Source organism: Chionomys nivalis, chromosome 2 (genome assembly GCF_950005125.1).
Source record: "Chionomys nivalis chromosome 2, mChiNiv1.1, whole genome shotgun sequence".
In the NCBI taxonomy this organism is placed as follows: domain Eukaryota; kingdom Metazoa; phylum Chordata; class Mammalia; order Rodentia; family Cricetidae; genus Chionomys; species Chionomys nivalis.
Window position 1 is genome coordinate 57,375,278 of NC_080087.1, and position 20,481 is coordinate 57,395,758.

Genomic DNA, 20,481 nt, shown 5'->3' on the forward strand with positions numbered 1-20,481 from the left:
GCTACACAGTGAGACCCCTCCCTTCCAAACACCCTGAAGAAACAAGAAACCAACAGGTTATGAGAGGTGTGCACATACAGCATGTGCTATACGCTCTGTGTTCATTTGACCAGCCTCAGGCTTTCTTCCCACAGTGTGGACTCCACGCCAGGCACCATGAAGAACAGGCCAGACGACAAGAGACTCAGTCTTGAAGAATCAGCATTCGGAGTCACATTAAAACTCGCAGTTGGAGCCACTGGTCGGTGGCACAAAGTGTGCTTGCACAACGTCCTGGTCTTGATCCCCACAGCAGAAAAAAATTTTAAAATATTTTTTAGCACACACCTTTAATCCCCACACTCAGAAGGCAGAGTTCAAGGTAAGCCTGGTCTATAGAGTGAGTTCCAGGACAGTCGGAACTGTTCCATAGAGAAATCCTGTCTCAAAAAACAAAACAAAGCAAAATTTTAAATATTTTTTTTAAGAAATGAGTCAAACAATTCTGAAAGGTGAAAGAAAGCTAGCATTCATAATTACCAACTAAAACCACAAGACAGTGTTTTCTTATTACTTGACTTCTCAAAACAAATAACAACAACAGAACTGAGAGAGATGGTTTTTCCTCACATGAGAAACAACTGAAAGGTCTGGAAAGCAGAAGCCCAGCCAGGATGAGGAACTGAGTGCGGGAAGCCCCGTAGGTGTCACCTCTTTAAAGCCACCAATACTATAAACGGCTCCTGTCTGTCACAGCCATGCAACAGAGGTTCAAGCACAAACCTCACTGGGCCCCTCCTTAAGCTTCTTGGTCAATCAGCACCTGGATTTCTCTGTCTCCTCCAGCAGGGCAGGGCCATAGCTCATCACCACCACTGACCAAACCCCTTCCAGCCCACCAGAATAGCTTTGTCAGCTAAAGTATGGCGTCAAAGGGTCCGAGAGAAACAGCTCATGTGACTATACTAGCCCCTGAGTTTCACACAGCTGACTTGAAAGAACCGGAGGGTAATTTGATTTATTTATATATGTATACACACACACACACATATATTACAAACACTAGAGGAAAACACAAAGGACATAGTCCTCCTCTATGAAGCTGATACCCACCAAGTTAGGTTAAATCACAATGGTAACTCACAGTGTCAGTGGCTACAATAAATGGATGAATTGCCGACACCTAATTGTAAATGTAGCTACATTTAACTAAATGTAGTTACAAGGGCATCTAATTGTAAAAAGTTAGCTGGGGAGTCAAGTGTGGAACACACCTACAATCCCAACATTCGGGAGGCCAAGGCAGGGAACAGCCACAATCTTGAGACCAACATGGGCTACACAGCAAGACTGTCTCAAAAACAAAACACTCATGCGGACATGGTGGCACCTTGTGTAAGGTCAGCACTTTCGTGGTGGCAGAGACAGAAGCACTGCAAACCTGAGAGCAGAGCAGCTACCCAGCCAGACCCTGACTCAAAATACTTCTTAATTACCTATAAAAGAATCAAAGAAAAAAAACTGTAGCAATATCTCTTTTTTATTTTAATAAATAAAGCTTGACTGAAGATCAAAGAGTAAAACTGATCAGCCTTACAGACCAGGCAGTGGTGACACACACCTTTAATCCCAGTAGCCACGCTAGCTTGCCATAGAAACCAGGCAGTAGTGGTGCACACCTTTAATCCCAGCTCTAGAGAGGAGACAGCTCTCACACAAAGTCACATTCTGAGGTTCCTGAGATTCTGAGGCAGGGTCGCCATTTCAGACAGAGGTAGAGGTAAGAGTCAAAGGCTGGCTGTTTTGCTTTTCTGACCTTTAGGTTGAACTCCAATATCTGTCTCGAGGTTTTTATTAATCGTGCTACAAAAAACCACCAGATAAACAGTTAGAGAAATGAAGTGTCTAGGGTACAAAGCTCTGTGCTCAGAGCTACAAATACAAACCAGGCTGAGCTAGATGTGTGCTGTAACTGCGCCCAAGAGACTGACAGTACTCTCAGAAAACACGAACTTGGACAAAGACTCTAAGGAAACATTGGTCTGTAGCAAGGGGAAGGACAGAGGTTGTGAGATCACAGAGCCAAAGATAGCAGCCTAGGTCAGGAAGTTACAGAAGGGAGAGCAAGGAAGTGATACTTCCATTGAGATCAAAGGGACAAAGGAATTCAGTCAGAGGAAGGAAGGGAGGTGGCGCACTGGGAGCCAGAAGGCTCAGAAACGCAAGAGTGTGGACACAGAGTTCAGTGTGGCTCTGGAATCAAAAGGAATGAGGTGCCAGGGACTGCATAGTGAGATCTTGTCTCAGAAAAAAAAAAAAAGCCTAATAGTATCAACCAATATTTAAGATCTATATGTAAAACATCAAAATCTTTCACAAAGGCATAAGCAAAATATGAAAACAGAAGCATATTATAGAAAGGCAACATAAAACATTATAAATCATCAATTATTTCCAATTTATTTACAAGAATAAAGACTTCCACCAAAATCCTAATCTAAACTCTTACAAAATACTGGAGGGGTTATGGAGATGGTCCTGAGTCAGGATCCCCAACAGTTACATAAACCCACAGCGTGGGTACAGACTGGAACCCCAGCGCTGAGGAGGCAGAGCCCGCAGATCCCAAAAACTCTCTAGCCAGATGAGCTCCAGGTTCAGTGAAAGACGCTTTCTCCAAACATGGTAGAAAGGAATGCATACACCCTACAGAACCTCGGGCCTCCCCTCTCTCTGGAACAGGCATCTGCGCATGCTACACAGACACCACACACACAGAAGGAAGGGATAAAGAGATCCTGACTACCACATGTGGAAACAAATATGAAACACTCCAATAGAAAGAGCCATATCCCTGCACTATGAAGGCAGAGGCAGCTAAAGGATCAGGAGTTCAAGGCCATCATCAGCTGCATGTTAGAGTCCAAAGTCAGTTGGGATATATAAAAACTACCCTGACCTGCGTCTGTCTCCTCTGTCTCTCTCTGTCTGTCTGTCTGTCTCTGTCTCTCTCTGTCTCTCTCTCTCTCACACACACACACACAAACACACAAGTGAGGTCAGAGGACAACTTGTGATAGATAGTTCTCTCCTTCCACCACGTGAGTCCCAGGGATAACACAGGCCACTGGGCTTGGGGACAAGCGACTTTACCCACCAAACTGGCCCAGCTCAGAACAGAAAAACCTTATCACTGTTTTTTTTTTCTTTTATCAATTTGTAACTACACATTTGTTATTCATTTGAAAAGCACAAGAAGGAAGGTACCATATCTGTATAAGTCACTGTTTACCAAGTACCTGCCGTGCCTAGCAGAGGCAGAATAGATAAGATAAACACACAGTAACTGTTGAGTGACTGAAGTCACTTTGGGAGACAATAGGTCATTCAACAAGCAGCATCCAGACACTGAAAAATAAAAGACTTACGAGACACCAACATCTCTGCCAGATAATTTGTTTGTGGAAGCTAGTTTGTTCTGGAACAGGGTAGTATACAGCCCAGGCTGACTTCAAACTTACTGTGCAGCTAAGGGCAATCATTAGCTGCTCATTCTCCTCTCCCGCCACCATCTCCTAAGGGCTGGGATTATAAACCCAAGCCACCACATCCAGACTTGATGCAAATATTCTTAGTTCCAAACAAACAAGACGAATCTAGTTGAGTATTTACCTAGGAGAGGTCTATAGACTCTGCAGGGCTCAGTCTGTCCATGCCCAGCTTATGGATTGCCACAGGCACTTGCCTGTCACATCGGGCTTGCTCCGACAGAGACCACCAAAGCTGAAAGGAAAGCAGGGTTCTAGTCTAGAATGTTCTCTCTCTTCAGGTCAGAGCTTGGCAAGGTTTGTTTGCGGACCCCTAAGACAGATGGGCTGTCTAAGCCTTGAGTTTCTCAGCTGTGATACCATGATACAAGCCTGCTGATTACGTTCCATCCCTTGGCACCGCAGGGACCAGGACTGGGACACACAGGAAGTTCTGAGCCAAGGAGACAAAGATCTGTGCTCTGACTAAGGAGCGTGTTATCTTCAGCAGGGTAAAAGGTAAGGCCCTGACAGTTCGGGGTTTTCTAACTACAACAAAAATAAACAAAGGATCTATGAGTAGGCTGGGTGTTGTCATACACCTGCAAACCCAGTACCCCACAGGTTAAGGTCACAGGTTCTCAAATTTGAAAACAGCAAGGGCCACAGGACAAGACCCTACAAGAAGTAGAGAGAAAGAAAAGAGCTGGGGGGTAGAGTTAGAACAAAGTAACAGAAAAAAAATGGGCAAAACCTTAAAAACTCCTGTCACAGATAATGAAAGAGCCTATTTAAGTGTCCAGTAAGTGTATGCAAAGGTGCTCAGCGTCAGTGGTAAGAACTGAACTCCCCAGGGAAAAGGCTGCACCGCTCGCTACTCAGAATTCTGCAAAGCTGGTGGCGGGTTAGTGGCTGTGGGAGTTGGAGTGCTGCTGCTCCAGAGCCGGGTTATCCCTTAGGATCACTCACGGCTCCTCAGTGTCTGACCTGTCCTCCTTATGACGACCAGGCAAACCTTTGGAACATATTAACAGACCACTAGCCTTCACCAAGCCAGAAGCTAAGAATGGCCTCTGTTCTCCTCTTTGCTGTAGCCAGCCTACAGTCATGCTTTGAGTGAGGAGAATATTTGGTCCCAGTTGGAAGAAACAGTTGGGAACATTAGGTGTGGCCTAGGGATAGACTTTGAGATTTCAAAAGCCCACAGCGTTCCCAGTCAGTGTCTCTGTATCTATCTCTGTCTTTGTCTCCATCTGTGCCTCTCTCTCTCTCATGCTTGTGACCCAAGATCTACATTCTCAGCTGCCACTCCAGAGCCATGCCTGCCTGCCTAAAATCAAAGGCTTTCTTTTATAAGTTGCCATGATCACGGTCACAGCAAGCAAAAAAAAAAAAACACCTGGAAATTATGTGATCATAAAATGTCAGATGTTGGGAACACAGCTGGTTTGTGAGCAGGGACAGGCTAAATTCAAAATACTGTGCCCAGTACTTTCAAATACCAACATATTTGAAGAGCACCTTAATTTACCTACAACTTTATTCTGTAACTCTAAAAACATCATGGAACCATCGCCTCATTGGAACATGATACTTGAGGCCATTTGAATCCATGTTCCTGCGCCATCACTACTCATACTGGGCTCCAGAAGAAACTATTTCTTACTCACTTTGAAGTGAGAGCTGTGTTTTCCATTAACACTAGTCATCAGGGGAAATACAAACAAAATATATAATAAATTGGAACATATTTACTAAAGTGGCTAAAATACTTTTAGAAATACTGTAAAGATGTGTGGACTAAAATCTCACATATGCTAGTGAAAACATGGCTTGAGAAGCTAGGACTGCTAGCCCACACTTGCAATTCAGTGTTCAGGTCACTGAGGCAGGAGGATTGAAAGCTGGACACTTCTGACCCTAGAACTTGGGAGGTGGAAGCAGGTAGATCAGGAGTTTAAGGTCAGCCTCAACTACAAAGTAGGGGGGGAGTCATTTGTAGGCACACCTAGGCTGGCACCTGGTCCTAACTACTGATAAGGCTAAGGAGGAGAACTGCTTGAGTCCCTAAGTTTGAGATCTGCCTAGGAGACACACAGGAGACTCTGTCTCAGAGGGAGGGAAGGAGGGAGGGAGGGAGGGAGGGAGGGAGGGAGGGAGGGAGGGAGGGAGGGAGGGGAAAAGAATGAAAAGAAAAAACCAGGTGGGTGTGGTACATGCTTGTAACCGCCAGTACTCAGGAACTGAGTCAGGAAGACAAACATAAGTTCTAGGCCAGTCTTGCTTATATAACAAGTTCCAGGATGGCTAGGAGTAAATAAAAAAAAAAAAATACTACCAACAAAAACTGTGGTATAGTAAGTCACAGCCACTTAGAGGGAGAATGACAGATCCCTACATATGAAGGAAACTAATTCTGGGTTACTTCACTGAACATTATGTTGAGACTTCACAAGCATAACGTTCAGTGACGCAATCCAGAATTACATTCCTGTTTTAGTCTGCTTCCTATTGCTGTGACAAAACACTGACCAACTTCAGGAGGGAAGGGTTTATTTGGTGTACAGGAGAAGTCAGGGCAGGAACTGAAGCAGAGACCATGGAGGAGAGCTGCTTACTAGTTTGCTCCCCTTGTTCGTTCAACCACGTTTCTTATACAGCCTAGGACCACTTGCCAAGGGAAGGGGCCTCCTTCATCAATTACCAATTAAAAAATGTCCCAAAGGCATAGCCATAGACTGTGACCTAATGGATGTAATTCCTCAATTGGGGTTCCTTCTTCCCAGGTCTCTCTAGTCTGGGTCAAAACCAAAAGCAGGCAGCACATAAATCAACCAACAGTAATGTAACTCAGGGGTCAAGAGCCTCTGGGATGGGGTGGGAACAATCAAAGCCTCAGGACGCATATATATTCTTTCTTCTTCTGAAAGCCAAGGGTAGCGGTATGTGCCATAGACAGACAGCACTCGAGAAGTTGAATCGGGTTGCTGAGGTCAAGGCCAAGTTTCACAGCACAGTGAGTTCCAACCTCATGTACATACCAAGATACTCAAAGAAAAAAGGAAAGACCCCGGTTATCTACAGAGGCTCCATGGGTGATCTTAGAAAATCTGAATTAGGCTTAGCAGCTCCCACGGGTCATCCACGCACTGGGCACTGGGGAGGCTAAGACAATAGCATCTTGCTTGTCTCAACAGGGTGGGCTAGATTGGCCTTGCTCAAAAAAGCAAAAGAAGAAACACTGAAAGCCACTTTCTAGAATGCAAATCACTGAGTCAGGGGATCTCTGTGGCACGGTTAATCTTAGCATTCTCTAGAATTCAGACAGCTTCAGCATTCTGGGGAACTGATGAATTGACTGACAGCCACTGGCCCTGGAGCTTTGATAGCACAGGCTCAGTTTATTACTGGCAAAGCCACACATTTCTGACAGCTTTCGGACTGTCTCGTATAACAGATATTTGAATCTCACCAGCGATCAACACGGGAGACATAGACTAATCAGCCCCATTCCAAAGATGAGGAAATAGACCTAGTGTGGAATCAAGATGGCGACCAAAGCTCTCCAGGTCACGTGTTAGCGGTCATCTGGAGTCACATGTGTCCACTAACTAGTCCTCAGTTAGAACTAATGGAAAAGTCTTCAAAATACCAGTTACAGAATGAAGAAGCTTCAGTTCCTCACAAAGGGAAAAACACATGCTTAGTTAAATGAAATCAAAACTCTATAAGGCATTTCGATTTCTAGTTTAAAATGTTTACCCAACTGCTGTGAGAAAAATGCACAATCAGGAAAAGCACGTTTAATATTTCTAAAGGGCTGGATTAAAATCTCAGCTGTAAACTTCATTACTGTAATTAGATTTTTAATGCATATTTATTAAACATCATTCAAATACTGTGTACAAATTATTCCTGAGTTATTTGTACATTTGTGTTGATTCCAGCAAATTGTCAACAGTAGCCACTGACCAGTGATGTCCTGCTACAGTGGCAGAAGCTTATCCTGGGTCAGAGGCAGCTCTTTTATGTTCTGATACGTCCTAATCATACCCAAAAGATAAATATGCAGTTTCTTTTTTGAGAACTGAAATGGTCATGAAGGACTCAAAAAGTCAAGCCTTCTTGGTGACATTAGAGACCTGTGCTTGATTTGCTGATGAGTAAACGAGGTGCAGAATAAAGAAAATCAAATCTTAATTAAACTCTTTCTTTAGAAAAACAACATAAGCCGTCATCAAGGAATGCATCTCACGATGATTTACTTTATTTATAAAAGGCTGATTTAAGGGCTTTAAAAGGGTGCTTTTGATTTAAATAGAAAAATTATGAAAATTAAAACTAACTGCTTCTTGGTTATCATTCTTTTCCTTTAGAAGGTAGTTAATGTTAAACATGCCAATGTGTATAACATTACAAAAGGAAAAAAAAAACAGTACTTTAAATTTCATGATAACAAATCAGTAAAAATCCTGTCTAAAAATCTGAATAAAACCATTCTGAAGTAATCATGGGCACAGCCCAGCATACTGAGTAACTCCTTAGTATTCACCCAGCTCACACACTATTTCATAATGAGACCTAAGAGATCTCTTTTCTTTCAAACGATAAAGAAAATGACTGATCTCTTTGTTGTGTTGTTTGATTGAGGCAGAGTCTCCTGCAACCCAGACCAGGTCTCTAACTCATTAGTAGCTGAGTATAACCTTGAGCTTGGGCTCTTACTGCCTCCTCCACCCTGGGCATGCTGAGGTTACAAGCATGCGCCTCCATATTCAGTCTCATGAGGTAGCAAACCCAGGCGCTGTGCATGCTAAATAAGCACTCTACCTACTGAGCTACATTCCCAGCCCCAGTCTATGTAAAACTGGATGGACTCATCCACACATAGCTGAGGATTTTAAAATGGAGTCTGCTGGAGCTACATTTAAAATATAAGGCGCATTATAACCCTATGAGAGGACTACCATAAGAATTACATGTTCATGGATGCAGCTGGATGACACCACACTAAGTGAAACACACCAGGCACAGAAAGGCAAATACTGCTTACTGCATGTTCTCACTTATACATGGAAGCGAAAATTGATTTCCAGAGATGTAGGGCGTTGAAGAGTTGGCACGCGATAGGCTAAAGATGAAGGGGAACAGAGGAAGGGCAGGCAATGGGTATCGAAATACAGAGGGAATGACTACAGTTAAAACAATTCACTATGCATCTTATTAAGATATCATAGAGGGGAGTTGGAGGGGTCCCAGCAGAATTAGTGATAAATGTTGAAGGAGATTGGATTGGTAATTGTCTTGGCATCATCATTACACAATCTATCTATGTATCCAATTATTACACTCTACACCATAGATGTGCACTTGTGTACCACTGGAAATGAGTTTTTAAAAGGGAAGAAGAAGAAGAAGAAGAAGAAGAAGAAGAAGAAGAAGAAGAAGAAGAAGAGGAGGAGGAGGAGGAGGAGGAGGAGGAGGAGGAGGAGGAGGAGGAGGAGGAGGAGGAGGAGGAGGAGGGTACTGCAACTGACCAAGAAACTTCCTCCCTGCCAGCTAGCCCTCATTAGTGCTGGAGGCTATACCAGCCACTAAGGAAGAAAAGACATCAATAATCATACCCACAAGATGTGACCGGGGTAGTGGTGGCATGACTGTCATGGGAGTAACCAACTACTTTCTTGTTGGATCTGAGGCTTGCTCCATAGGAGGGAATTCATGCCTGGTACTATAAATCTAGACAAAAGCTGTAAGGGGCGGGAAGGTCACCACAGCAGGGCAGAAGTTGAACCTACTACTGTTTTGATAGATGGCCATGTTGTCAAACTGCCTTCTAAATATGTTCGTTTATACCCATAAATTAGTGCTACTCTCAACCTTAGTCAGAAAGTTTCTTTTTTGCAGTTGGTGGTGGTTAGTGCAGATCACAATGAACTGGTCAACGTGCTGAGAGTAAGACTGGTAAGTGCTCAGCCCTAAGTGGACATCTCCTACCCACTCCCAAATACATAAGCTCCACCAAGGTTCTGGGAGCATCAAAGAAGAAGAACAAAAGAGCCAGAGGATGGGGATGCATGCTAGGAAACACTGTATATGACATGGCTGTTGCACACAAGAATTCAGATATCCAACACCCAAGTGTGAATGAGGGGGGAACCCACAGGACCCTACCCCTAGCTGAGGAGTTGGGAGCAATTGGTGGCTGCTGAGGGAAGGAGAACATTTCTCTTTGGTAGAGTAGCCACTGGTAGGTTGTCCACTCCCTAGCGTCTGCCCCACACCATGCTCAGATAGCAACACTTGCTGGGGTATAAGAAAAACTAAAGCCGGGCGGTGGTGGCGCACGCCTTTAATCCCAGCACTCGGGAGGCAGAGGCAGGTGGATCTCTGTGAGTTCGAGACCAGCCTGGTCTACAGAGCTAGTTCCAGGACAGGCTCCAAAGCCACAGAGAAACCCTGTCTCGAAAAACCAAAAAAAAAAAAAAAAAAAAAGAAAGAAAAACTAAAGCTGAGCATAGTGTCACACGCCTTTAATTCCAGCACTTGGGAGGCAGAAGCAAGTAGATTGTTGTAAATCTGAGTCCAGCCTGGTCTATACAGTGAGTCCCAGGACAGCCAGAGGTACATAGTGAGACCCTGTCTTGAAAACAACAGCACCAAAAACAAAGCAAAAAAGAAAGAAAAGAGGGGACACAGTGTAAGTGGGCCATAATGGGAGAGCTAGGGGGAATAGAGATGAAAACACATTATATACATGTATTAAGTTGTCAAAAAATACATTTAAAACATGAACTTTAAAAAAGAATTCCAGGCAATCTTACTGAAAGCAATCTACAGATTCAACGCAATGCCCAGCAAAATTCTTCAAAGACCTTGAAAGAACGGTACTCAACTTCATATGGAAAAGCAAAAAACCCAGGATAGCCAAAACAATTCTGTGCAATAAAAGAACTTCTGGAGGCATCACAATCCCTGACTTCAAACTCTACTACAGAGCTACAGGACTGAAAACAGCCTGGTACTGGCATAAGAACAGACAGGAGGACCAGTGGAACCGAATAGAAGCCCCAGTTATTAATCCACACACCTTCGAACACCTGATTTTTGAAAAAGCAAAAAATATCAAATGGAAAAAAGAAATCATATTTAACAAGTAGTGCTGGCATAAGTGGATATCAACATGTAGAAAAATGAAACCAGACCCATATCTATCACCATGCACAAAACTCAAGTCCAAATGGATCAAAGATCTCAACCTAAAGCCAGCCACACTGAACCTTATAGAAGAGAAAGTGGGAAGTACACTTAAACTCATTGGCACAGGGAACCACTTCCTAAATAGAACCCCAGCAGCACAGACACTGAGAGAAACAATTAATAAATGGGACCTCCTCAAACTGAAAAGCTTCTGTAAAGCAAAGGACATGGTCAACAAGACAAAATGACAGCCTACAGAATGGGAAAAGATCTTCACTAATCCCACATCACACAGAGGTCTGATCTCCAAAATATACAAAGAACTCAAGAAACTGGACACCAAAAGATCACATAATTCATTAAAAAAAAAAATGGAGTATAAACCTAAACAGAGAACTCTCAACAGAGGAATCTAAAATGGCTGAAAGACACTTAGGGAAATGTTCAACACCCTTAGTCATGAGAGAAATGCAAATCAAAACAACTCTGAGATTCCATCTTACACCTGTAAGAATGGCCAAGATCAAAAACACTGACGACAACTTATGCTGGAGAGGTTGTGGGGAAAAGGGAACACTTCTGCATTGCTGGTGGGAATGCAAGCTGGTACAGCCCCTTTGGATGTCAGTGTGGCGATTTCTCAGAAAATTAGGAAACAACCTTCCTCAAGACCCAATAACACCACTTTTGGGTATATATCCAAAGGATGCTCAATCATGCCACAAGGACATGTGCTCAACTATGTTCATAGCAGCTTTGTTTGTCATAGCCAGAACCTGGAAACAACCTAAATGCCCCTTGATTGAAGAATGGATAAAAAAAAATGTGGTACATTTACACAATGGAGTACTACACAGCAGAAAAAAATGATGACATCTTGAATTTTGCAGGAAAATGGATGGAACTAGAAAACATTATTTTGAGTGAGGTAACCCAGACACAGAAAGACAATTATCACATGTATTCACTCTTAGGTGGTTTTTAAACATAAAGCAAAGAAAGCCAGCCTACAAACCATAATCCCTGAGAACTTAGACAACAATATGGACACTAAGAGAGACTTACATAGATCTAATCTACATGGGAAGTAGAAAAAGACAAGATCTCCTGAGTAAATTGGGAGCATGGGGACCTTGGGGGAGGGCTAAAGTGGGGAGGAGAGAGGCAGGGAGGGGAGCAGAGAAAAATGTAGAGCTCAATAAATATCATGGAAATAAATAAATAAATAAAAGAATTCCATGTTCAAGCTCTGTCACTTCGTAACTGAAAACTGCCACCTGGTAGAGAACACACGGAACACATGTTGATAAGAGTAGCCTCTGCAATGAGAGCAATAGAAGACATTGGAAGAGAGAGCCAGGGCCCACAGGTGGCTCAGCAGGTAAAAGTGCTGGCTGCACATGCCCGACCACCTGAGTTCCATCACTGGGACCCATATAAAGATGGAAGGAGAAAACCAACCCCACAAAGTTGTCCTCTGAGTTCCACGTGTGGGTCACAGCTCGTAAACCCACACACACCAGACACACAGACAACATTAATAATAATATTGCCTAAAGAAGAATCAATATAGTGTGATGTACTTAAGAGATTCATAGAGCACTCAGGAGGCAGAGGCAGGTGGATCTCTGAGTTCAAGGCCAGCCTAATCTACAGAGCAAGCTCCCAGATAGCCAGGGCTATACAGAGAAGCCCTTTCTTGGGAAACAAAAAAATAAGAGTGGACGTGAATACTCATCTATCATAATAAATGCTAATGGATTTGAATTGTTTCACATACAAGTGATCACCAAACCGAGAAATACGAAGTACATCCACGGGGCTAGTGTAAAAGCATAAGGACCTGCCCTCAGTCCCCAGCTCTCACGTAAAGAGCCTGGCCTGGTAGCTGGTCTGTGTTGACAATCCAGTGCTGAGAAGGTGGCAAGTGGCTCCCTGCAGGTCACACTGGCCGGCCAGCCAGGCCTGCTCAGGAGATCTGTTTCATGACACCCTTTCTCAAAAAAGCAGTGGATAGATCCTGAGAAACAATACACAAAGTCAACCCTTGGCCTCCACTAGCTCTCTCTCTCTTTCTTCTCTCTCTCTCTCTCTCTCTCTCTCTCTCTCTCTCTCTCTCTCTCTCTCTCACACACACACACACACACACACACACACACGCACGAAATAAGTCCTAAAACCATTTACACTACTAATAATTCTACCAAGCCACATGGTGAAACGGGATGCTTCCACTCCCACTGTGACGATCTTCCGCTCATGTACTGAAGGCGGCACTGTGAGCTGAAGGTAAGGACTTACTATCTACTAGCAACGCCTCAAGACACAGTGTGTGCTTCACCAAAGAGGAACCATGAGATGTGGCCCCGTAGTCCCTTGCCGCCAAGAAACACACTTTTCCTAGGCTAGCTTAAATAAAGCAGAATTTTAGACAGAAAATTTTGATATTTTGGGAACCCAGAGACGCCCTCCTTGTTTGTGTGCACCCTAGTTCTCCGTGTCTTCTCTTTTTGTAGGCCCCGTCTTTCCAAAGCATGTAAGTCTTCCTTGAGACTCAGTTTCTCCACTTTCCACTCTACAAACCTGCCCGGGCAAGTCCTCCGTTCTCCTTCCCTCTTACATCCCACAGCTCACTGGGCTCATCTGCCCGGCTCCATCACACACCCCAAGTTTAACGAGTCAAAACCAAACCTTGGGACTGCGGAGACGGCTCAGTGGTTCTAAGTGCTCGTTGCCCCTCCACGGGACCTGAGTTGTTTTGTACAGAAATTTTAAAGCCAAAAACTGGAATTGCTCCTTTTGGGTTCCTTTTCTGTTTTGACTTAGTCTCCCTGAAGCAGCCCAAACTAGCAACCCCACCTTGACAGGAACAGCTTTTCCTTATCATCTCTTGCAGGACTGTCACTTCTGCCAAGTGGCCATCTCTGAATTCCCTCCTGGCCACCCCGGCCACCATAGCAACAAAGTAGACCTAGGTAAACTATTTGAACTTCCTTGCAAGGTCCCAATACTATCTCAGTCCCCGATGCCGGCATCCTGATGTTTCAAGGCAGCCCCAGGAACAGAAACAGATCTGACCACAGCTCTTCCAAAGAAAGCTCCACAGTATCTCCCTAAGCTTGGCATCCACAGCTCCCTGAAACCAACAGCAACTCCCCGCTCCCCATCCCAGCTCCATCCCTGGCTGCTCTCCCTGGGAACTGTAAGAACCAGTAAGGGTCATATGCTGTTCTCTCCATTCTTGGCTGAAAAAACAAACAAATGAAACTCAAGTGTAAGAAAGAAATGACTAGCAGGCTGCCTAGAATATAGAAAAGGCTCAGCTGGGCCTGGTGGCTCACACCTGTAGCCACAGCTGGGCGGCCAAGACATGGGGATTGCAAGTGTGAGGCCAGCCTAGTCAACTACATAGCAAGTGAGTTCCAGTCAAGGCCCTGGTTCAAGTGTGTGTGTGTGTGTGTCTATATAATTTGTTAAAAAAAGAAAAGAAAGGGCTCATCATCACATATTAGCTATCAAATGTTAGGTATCGTAATTCTATCTTCCTCCCAAGGGCTAGGACCCAAAGCATTCATACATCCCTTTACATTTAGCATAAAACTTAAACTGAATTAACAATGTTGTCACATTCCTACACATACCCTGGCTAACATGAGTTTGTTGTTGTTGTTGTCGTTGTTGTTAGGTGTTTGTTCGTTTGCTGAGACAGAGCTGGACTTGAACTCACAATGTAGCTCAGGCTGGCTCAAACCTGCTATAACGATATGATCAAGCAACAAGGTTACAATTACTACCTGAGTCCCCCAACCCCGGATGGCCACTGCCGTCTAATAAAAATCTTCCTTTTAACTATTAAGAGGTTTAAAACTAGCTAGGCGGTGGTGGCACGAGTCTTTAACCCCAGCACTTGGGAAGCAGAGACAGACAGACCTCTGTGAGTTCGAGGCAGCCTGGTCCACGGAGTGAGTTCCAGGAGAACCCGGACAGCCTGGGCTACACAATGAAACCCTGTCTTGGGGCGGGGTGATGGTGGCAAAACTTACACGTTAAATGAAGATTTACTGAGACCTAAAGAAAACAGGTAATGAAATCAATGGAGTAAATTACAGAAAATATCAAAATTTACCTAATGGAAAATTAGATATCCCAAAATGAAATCCGTAAACTTTTCAAGGTTGAGTTTACAAAATGGCTGATCCAGGCCTGGCATTAAAGTAACCCAAGACATTAAAAAACAAAATTAGAGTTAAAGAAATGGCTCCACGGTTAAAAGCACCGGTTGCTCTTGCAGAGGACTCGGGCCTGGTTATCAGCACCCACGTGGCAGCTCGTAACTGTCTGACTGTCGTTCCAGAGGAGCTGACGTCCTCCTCTGACCACTACACGCGCTAGACATATATGTGGCACACAGACACACATGCAGGCAAACACTCATACACAGAAAATAAATGTTAAAAAATAATTAAGGGCAGGACATGGTGGCACACTCCTTTAATCCTAGCAGTTGGGAGGCAGAGGCAGGTGGCTCTCTATGAGTTCAAGGTCAACCTGGTCTACAAAGTGAGTTCCAGGATAGCCAGGACTGTCACACAAAGAAACACTGTCTTGATAAAAAAAAAAAGAAAGAAAGAAAGAAAGAAAGAAAGGAAGGAAGGAAGGAAGGAAGGAAGGAAGGAAGGAAGGAAGGAAGGAAGGAAGGAAGGAAGGAAGGAAAAAAGAAAACAAGATTAAGGAATGACCCACCAGACATGGTGGTGCAGGCCTGCAATCCCAGCTACTCGGGAGAATGAGGAAGGAGGACCACAGGGTTTGAGACCCACCTGAACTCCACACAGTGTGAATTCAAAGCCATCCCAAGATGCAATTTAGACCCCATCTCCAAACAAAAGTGAGGGAATTGAGCTGGAGCTCAGTGGCGAGGGCTTGCCTACCGCAGGACTTGACCTTTCATTCAAGCACAGAAGAGCCCCAAATAAACAAAAACCTGCCCTTCCTTTCTTTATATTCTTTTCCATTACTATTTCCTCCCTTTGTTTAAGCCAATGTTTTGCTAAATGAAACTTTAAGAAAAAAAAAATGGAGATAAAAGAGAAGTGTGAATACTGAGCTCCCTCCCCAGGGGTGGGCAGTTATTTCTCCATGGGGGGGGAGGGCAAGAAAGGGGCAGAGAACTATAAGCCAGACTCAACGGATCAGATTGAAACTTCAATATTTCTTGTTTAGAAAATGGATGAGAATATTTTTACTTAAAAAATCTCTCCCTCTCTTTCTCTCTCTTTCTCTCTCTTTCTCTCTCTCTCTCTCTCTCTCTCTCTCTCTCTCTCTCTCTCTCTCTCTCTCTCTCTCTCCTCATGTGTGTCTATCAGAGGACAAGTGGTGGGAGCTGGTCCTCTCCTTCCACCATATGCATCCTGGGGATTAAATTCAAGCTTGATGGCTAATAGTTCTAGTATTAATCTCAGTGACTGAAGGAAACATATTTTGAGATGATGAGAGTCAGCATTAACTTGCATCCTTCGCTAAACTCTGTCACTGTACTAAGGTATCTAAAGAGGAACTTGGAGATGAAAAAAGGCAACGCACAATTGCGGATGGGGGAAGATCATGACAATAACTTCATTGATTTGAAAATATCCGCCCACCAGATACCAATCACGCTCCTAAGCGCTGAGGAAACAATGACACAGGGTTTGATGTCTTTTAGTAAGCAGCAGTTCAGTGAACAGCGAGGTAAAATTAACTCTTCTGGGAAACTGAAGCGAGAGGATCTCAAGTTCCAGGCCAGCCTGCACCACACAGTGAGACCATGTCTCAAAACAATAAATTAGCACTCTTGTGGACTTTGTTAGTCGAAATTAATCCACTCATTCACGAACACACAACAACAGAACGAATGAGTCGAAACCCAGTGAATAAAAAAAAAAAAAAAAAAAAAAAAACCTGACGCCTCTAGAACGGGTTTACAGGGTCGGTGGCGTAGCTTTTAAGCCCATTATCAGCCATAAGAACCCGGATGGTGTTGGGTACCCAGACAACTCCACTCTTGCTTACCCCATTCGTCCAAACTTGCACACCTGAGCTCTCCAGCTCTCAGCTGCCTACGAGAGAACTGGGTTGACCTCTGACCCTCAGATAGAAGCTAATCTTGGGGCAGCTGCCGGGGGGAGGGGGTGGAGGGTGGGAGTGGGAATCAGAGATCCTTCGGGACAAAGAGGTGCACAAGGTCAGGGGACACGAACTCTTTCCTAGGATCCTTAATGCCTGCGAAGCCGGGGGGTGCAGCTGGGAATGCTCAGGGAGTGGGGTGGCTCCAGAGCCTGCGCGGCCCGCTCGTGACACGGTCACTGACCTTTCCAATGGGGTTTTCCAGGGCCAGGGGCCGGCGGAGGGATTGCGACGGCCCGCGCCCCGCACCCAACACCTCGCCCAGTCAGCCGGCTGCGCGCCGCGGAGCGCAGGGTAACCAAGGGCGACCAGGAGGCCGCCATCTTGAGCTCCGTACAGGGAGGAAAACTTTATTGAAAACCAGAAGACCGCGAAGTAGCAGCCGAGTGCCAGGGCGCTCCTGAAGGCCACGCCTGAGAATGAGGGAGCACTAAACAGAGGTCACCTCAAGCACAGAACTGCAGGAACGCCTGCCCTTCCACGCCTTCCGGTGGCCCCTGGGACTACAAGTCCCGAAAGACAGCGCGTCTTGAGGGGGCGGAACCCGACAGACGAGGGTGCGTAGACTTGTAGCCACGCCTCCACCGTAAATCAGCTGGAACCAACTCTCCACTTCCACCCCACCCACCAACCCAAGACTGGAGGTTGGAAGCCAATGTAGCTTGTAGAAACTGTTCCTGAACCTTCTAAGTGTGCATAATACGTAGGCGGCCCAGTGGGGGGTTCTTACTTCGTCCAATCCTTTATAATATAATCTCAATTTTCTTTCAGTGTCCAACATAGATCTCTGAAGAGTACCAGAAATGGGATTCTGCCACTTTCTGTTTGATTGGTCGAATAATAGAGCTTTTTTTTTTTTTTTTTTTGGTTTTTTGAGACAGGGTTTCTCTGTGGTTTTGGAGCCTGTCCTGAAACTAGCTCTTGTAGACCAGGCTGGTCTCGAACTCACAGAGATCCACCTGCCTCTGCCTCCCGAGTGCTGGGATTAAAGGCGTGCGCCACCACCGCCAATATAGCACACGTTCACATTCTTTGAAGGAGTTTATGTATGGGACAAGAAAGCCAATGGCCCCAGAAGGTCAACTGGTGGACGTTGTACTCATAGGATGGTATAAACGGGGAACTTCTAAGTGATCGCCCCCCACTATGAGGTTGGAAAACAAAAGACAAATGGGAAGCTTTAACTTTTAGAAGATTTAACTTTTTAAAAAGATTATATTTTTGTCTAGCTGTGTATTGCTATGTTGAAAGCGAGTTCTGTGGAGGCCAGATGAGGGCATTGATCCTCTGTAACTGGCTGGAGTTACAGGCGCCTGTGAGCCACCAGACATGGGTGGAACCAAACTCTTTTTTTTTTTTTTTTTTTTGGTTTTTCGAGACAGGGTTTCTCTGTAGCTTTGGAGCCTGTCCTGGAACTCCCTCTGTAGCTCAGGCTGGCCTCGAACTCCCAGAGATCCACCTGCCTCTGCCTCCCGAGTGCTGGGTTTAAAGGCGTGCGCCACCACCGCCGGGCTGGAACCAAACTCTTGTCGGCGCAAACGTCACACATTCTTCTAACCGTTGAGACATTTCTCCAGTCCATACAAGAATAACCTTTAACAAAAGATAAAGGCGTTCCCACGGGGCGTTGGATATGTAGCTCAGTTTGTAGAGTGTTTGCCTACTGTGCTTTAAACCCACGAATACAACTCCAGCACCAGTCTGGGCAAGAATAGCACATGCGTGTAATCCTAGCAATTGGGAGGTGGATACAACAGGATTAGAAATCCAACTGTTCCGGGCAGTGGTGGCGCTGGCCTTTAATCCTAGCACTTAGGAGGCAGAAACACACGGATCTCTGTGAATTCGAGGCCAGCCTGGTCTACAAAGTGAGTTCCAGTACAGAGAAACCCTGTCTCAAGAAAAGAAAGAGTCGGGAGTATAGGAAGGAGAAAACAGAGTTTCCATTGTGTGGCCAGAAGAGAGAACACTAAGAGGAATTCCAGGAAGCCAGACCATGGTCACCAGCAGAGAAATTCTCAAGAAACAGGAAAAGGAAGGCAGAATGTGGCAGAGTAATTCTGAGACTTTTTTCGGTTAATTTGTCAAAGTAGGTACCCACCCTGACAGGAGTGAGGATAGTCTAAAGAGAGACCTTAGGCCCCTCTATTTGGCTATTAGACTATTGAAACAATGGGCCCTAAGAAATTGGGGTATTCCCAAGGGTCTCATGCTGGGAGAAGGAAAAGGCCGAAGCCTAGTGCCAACGGGAAAAGGGAAATTGTCTTCCAGGGAGAGGGTTCACACAGCTCTGGCAGCTTGCCAGACCATTTTGTAGGACACACTAGACCCAGGACAGTGGTGGGTCAGTGATGGGCAGGACCACACCTTGACCAGGACTGCTTAGCTGTTCATTACCTCTGCTTAGGATTTAAACTTGAGCCTTAGATCTGGACCTCAAAGATGGATTTGGCAGGAAGGAGATACTGAGTCGCTTTGTTTCCCTTGCTAATGTATCTATGTTCCCTGCTTTGACTACTGATTCTCTCTCTCCTTTTGTTTTTGTTGTTTGTTTCATTTCGTATTTTGAATCAGGCTGGCCTCCCTCAAATTCCCTGGGATCCTCTTGCCTCACCCCTGGAGCAGGAGGATTAGAGGTGGGATTTGGCTTATGAGGACTGGTGGCTGATTCTAGGCTATTAAGGCTGCTAAGCTCTGACCTGAGCAACTGTATCCTCTGATTTACACATCTGACTATGAAGGACTAGTTGTTTCGGTTTCGTTTTTCAAGACAGGGTTTCTCTGTGTAGCTTTGGAGCCTGTCCTGGAACTCATTCTGTAGATCAGGTTGGCCTCGAACTCACAGAGATCTGCCTGCCTCTACCTCCCGAGTGCTGGGATTAAAGGTATGCACCACCACTGCCTGGCACAGCTGGACTTCCAATCCTGACTGTGTAGTTTTAACGTTCAGATAGGAGCAATTGTTTCTTTATAACACAGGAAAATTTTTTCCATTAAGATTACTAATTTTGGTGTGACACTTTTTAGAAAACCATTTACTTTTTATTTTGTTATTTTAGTTCTGGGTAGTGAAAGATTTTTATAAAAAAAAAAAAAAACAATGTTGTAAGCTGGAGTGATGGCTCAGCAGTTAAGAGTACTGACTGCTCTCTCAGAGCAGGTGGTTCAATTCCCAGTACCCACCTGGAGGCTCACAGTCATTCATCTCCAGTTCTAAGAGATCTGATGCCCTCTTCCAGCCTCCTCGGGCACCAGGCACATATCTGGTACACAGGCATACATGCAGGCAAGACACTCATACACAAAAAATGAACACATTTTTCTAAAAAAAACAGGTTACTTCAGCCAGAGGGGGGGTGCACACTTTAATCCCAGCACTTAGGAGGCAGAGGAAGGAGAATCTCTCTGAGTTCAAGGCCTGCCTGTCCTACAGAGCAAGTCCAGGATAGCCAGGACTATGTAGAGAAATGCTGTCTTTAAAAAAAAAATAAAAAAGTAGGTTGCTTCACCTTTGACTGACTTAGTTATCTCACACTCAAGAGATACTCAGAGAGCATTTAGGTACCACTATGACTGTTATGAAAAAAACAATTGCCTTGGTCAGTGAGAT

At 44.8% G+C, this 20,481-nt stretch overlaps 1 protein-coding gene across 2 annotated transcripts in view; it reads right to left on the reverse strand.

Moving 5' to 3' along the window:
* Nucleotides 1–20,481, reverse strand: part of Afg1l (AFG1 like ATPase) — a 176,582-nt gene that overhangs the window by 138,274 nt on the left and 17,827 nt on the right. The window contains exon 1 of one of the 2 annotated variants that reach the window (XM_057762429.1): nt 17,056–17,338. The exons of the other annotated variant lie outside the window; for it this stretch is intronic. Within the exon in view, the coding sequence (XP_057618412.1) occupies nt 17,056–17,194 (139 nt within the window). The 5' untranslated portion in view covers nt 17,195–17,338. Of the gene's footprint in view, nt 1–17,055; nt 17,339–20,481 lie in introns of those variants that run through there. 2 annotated transcript variants of the gene reach the window in all.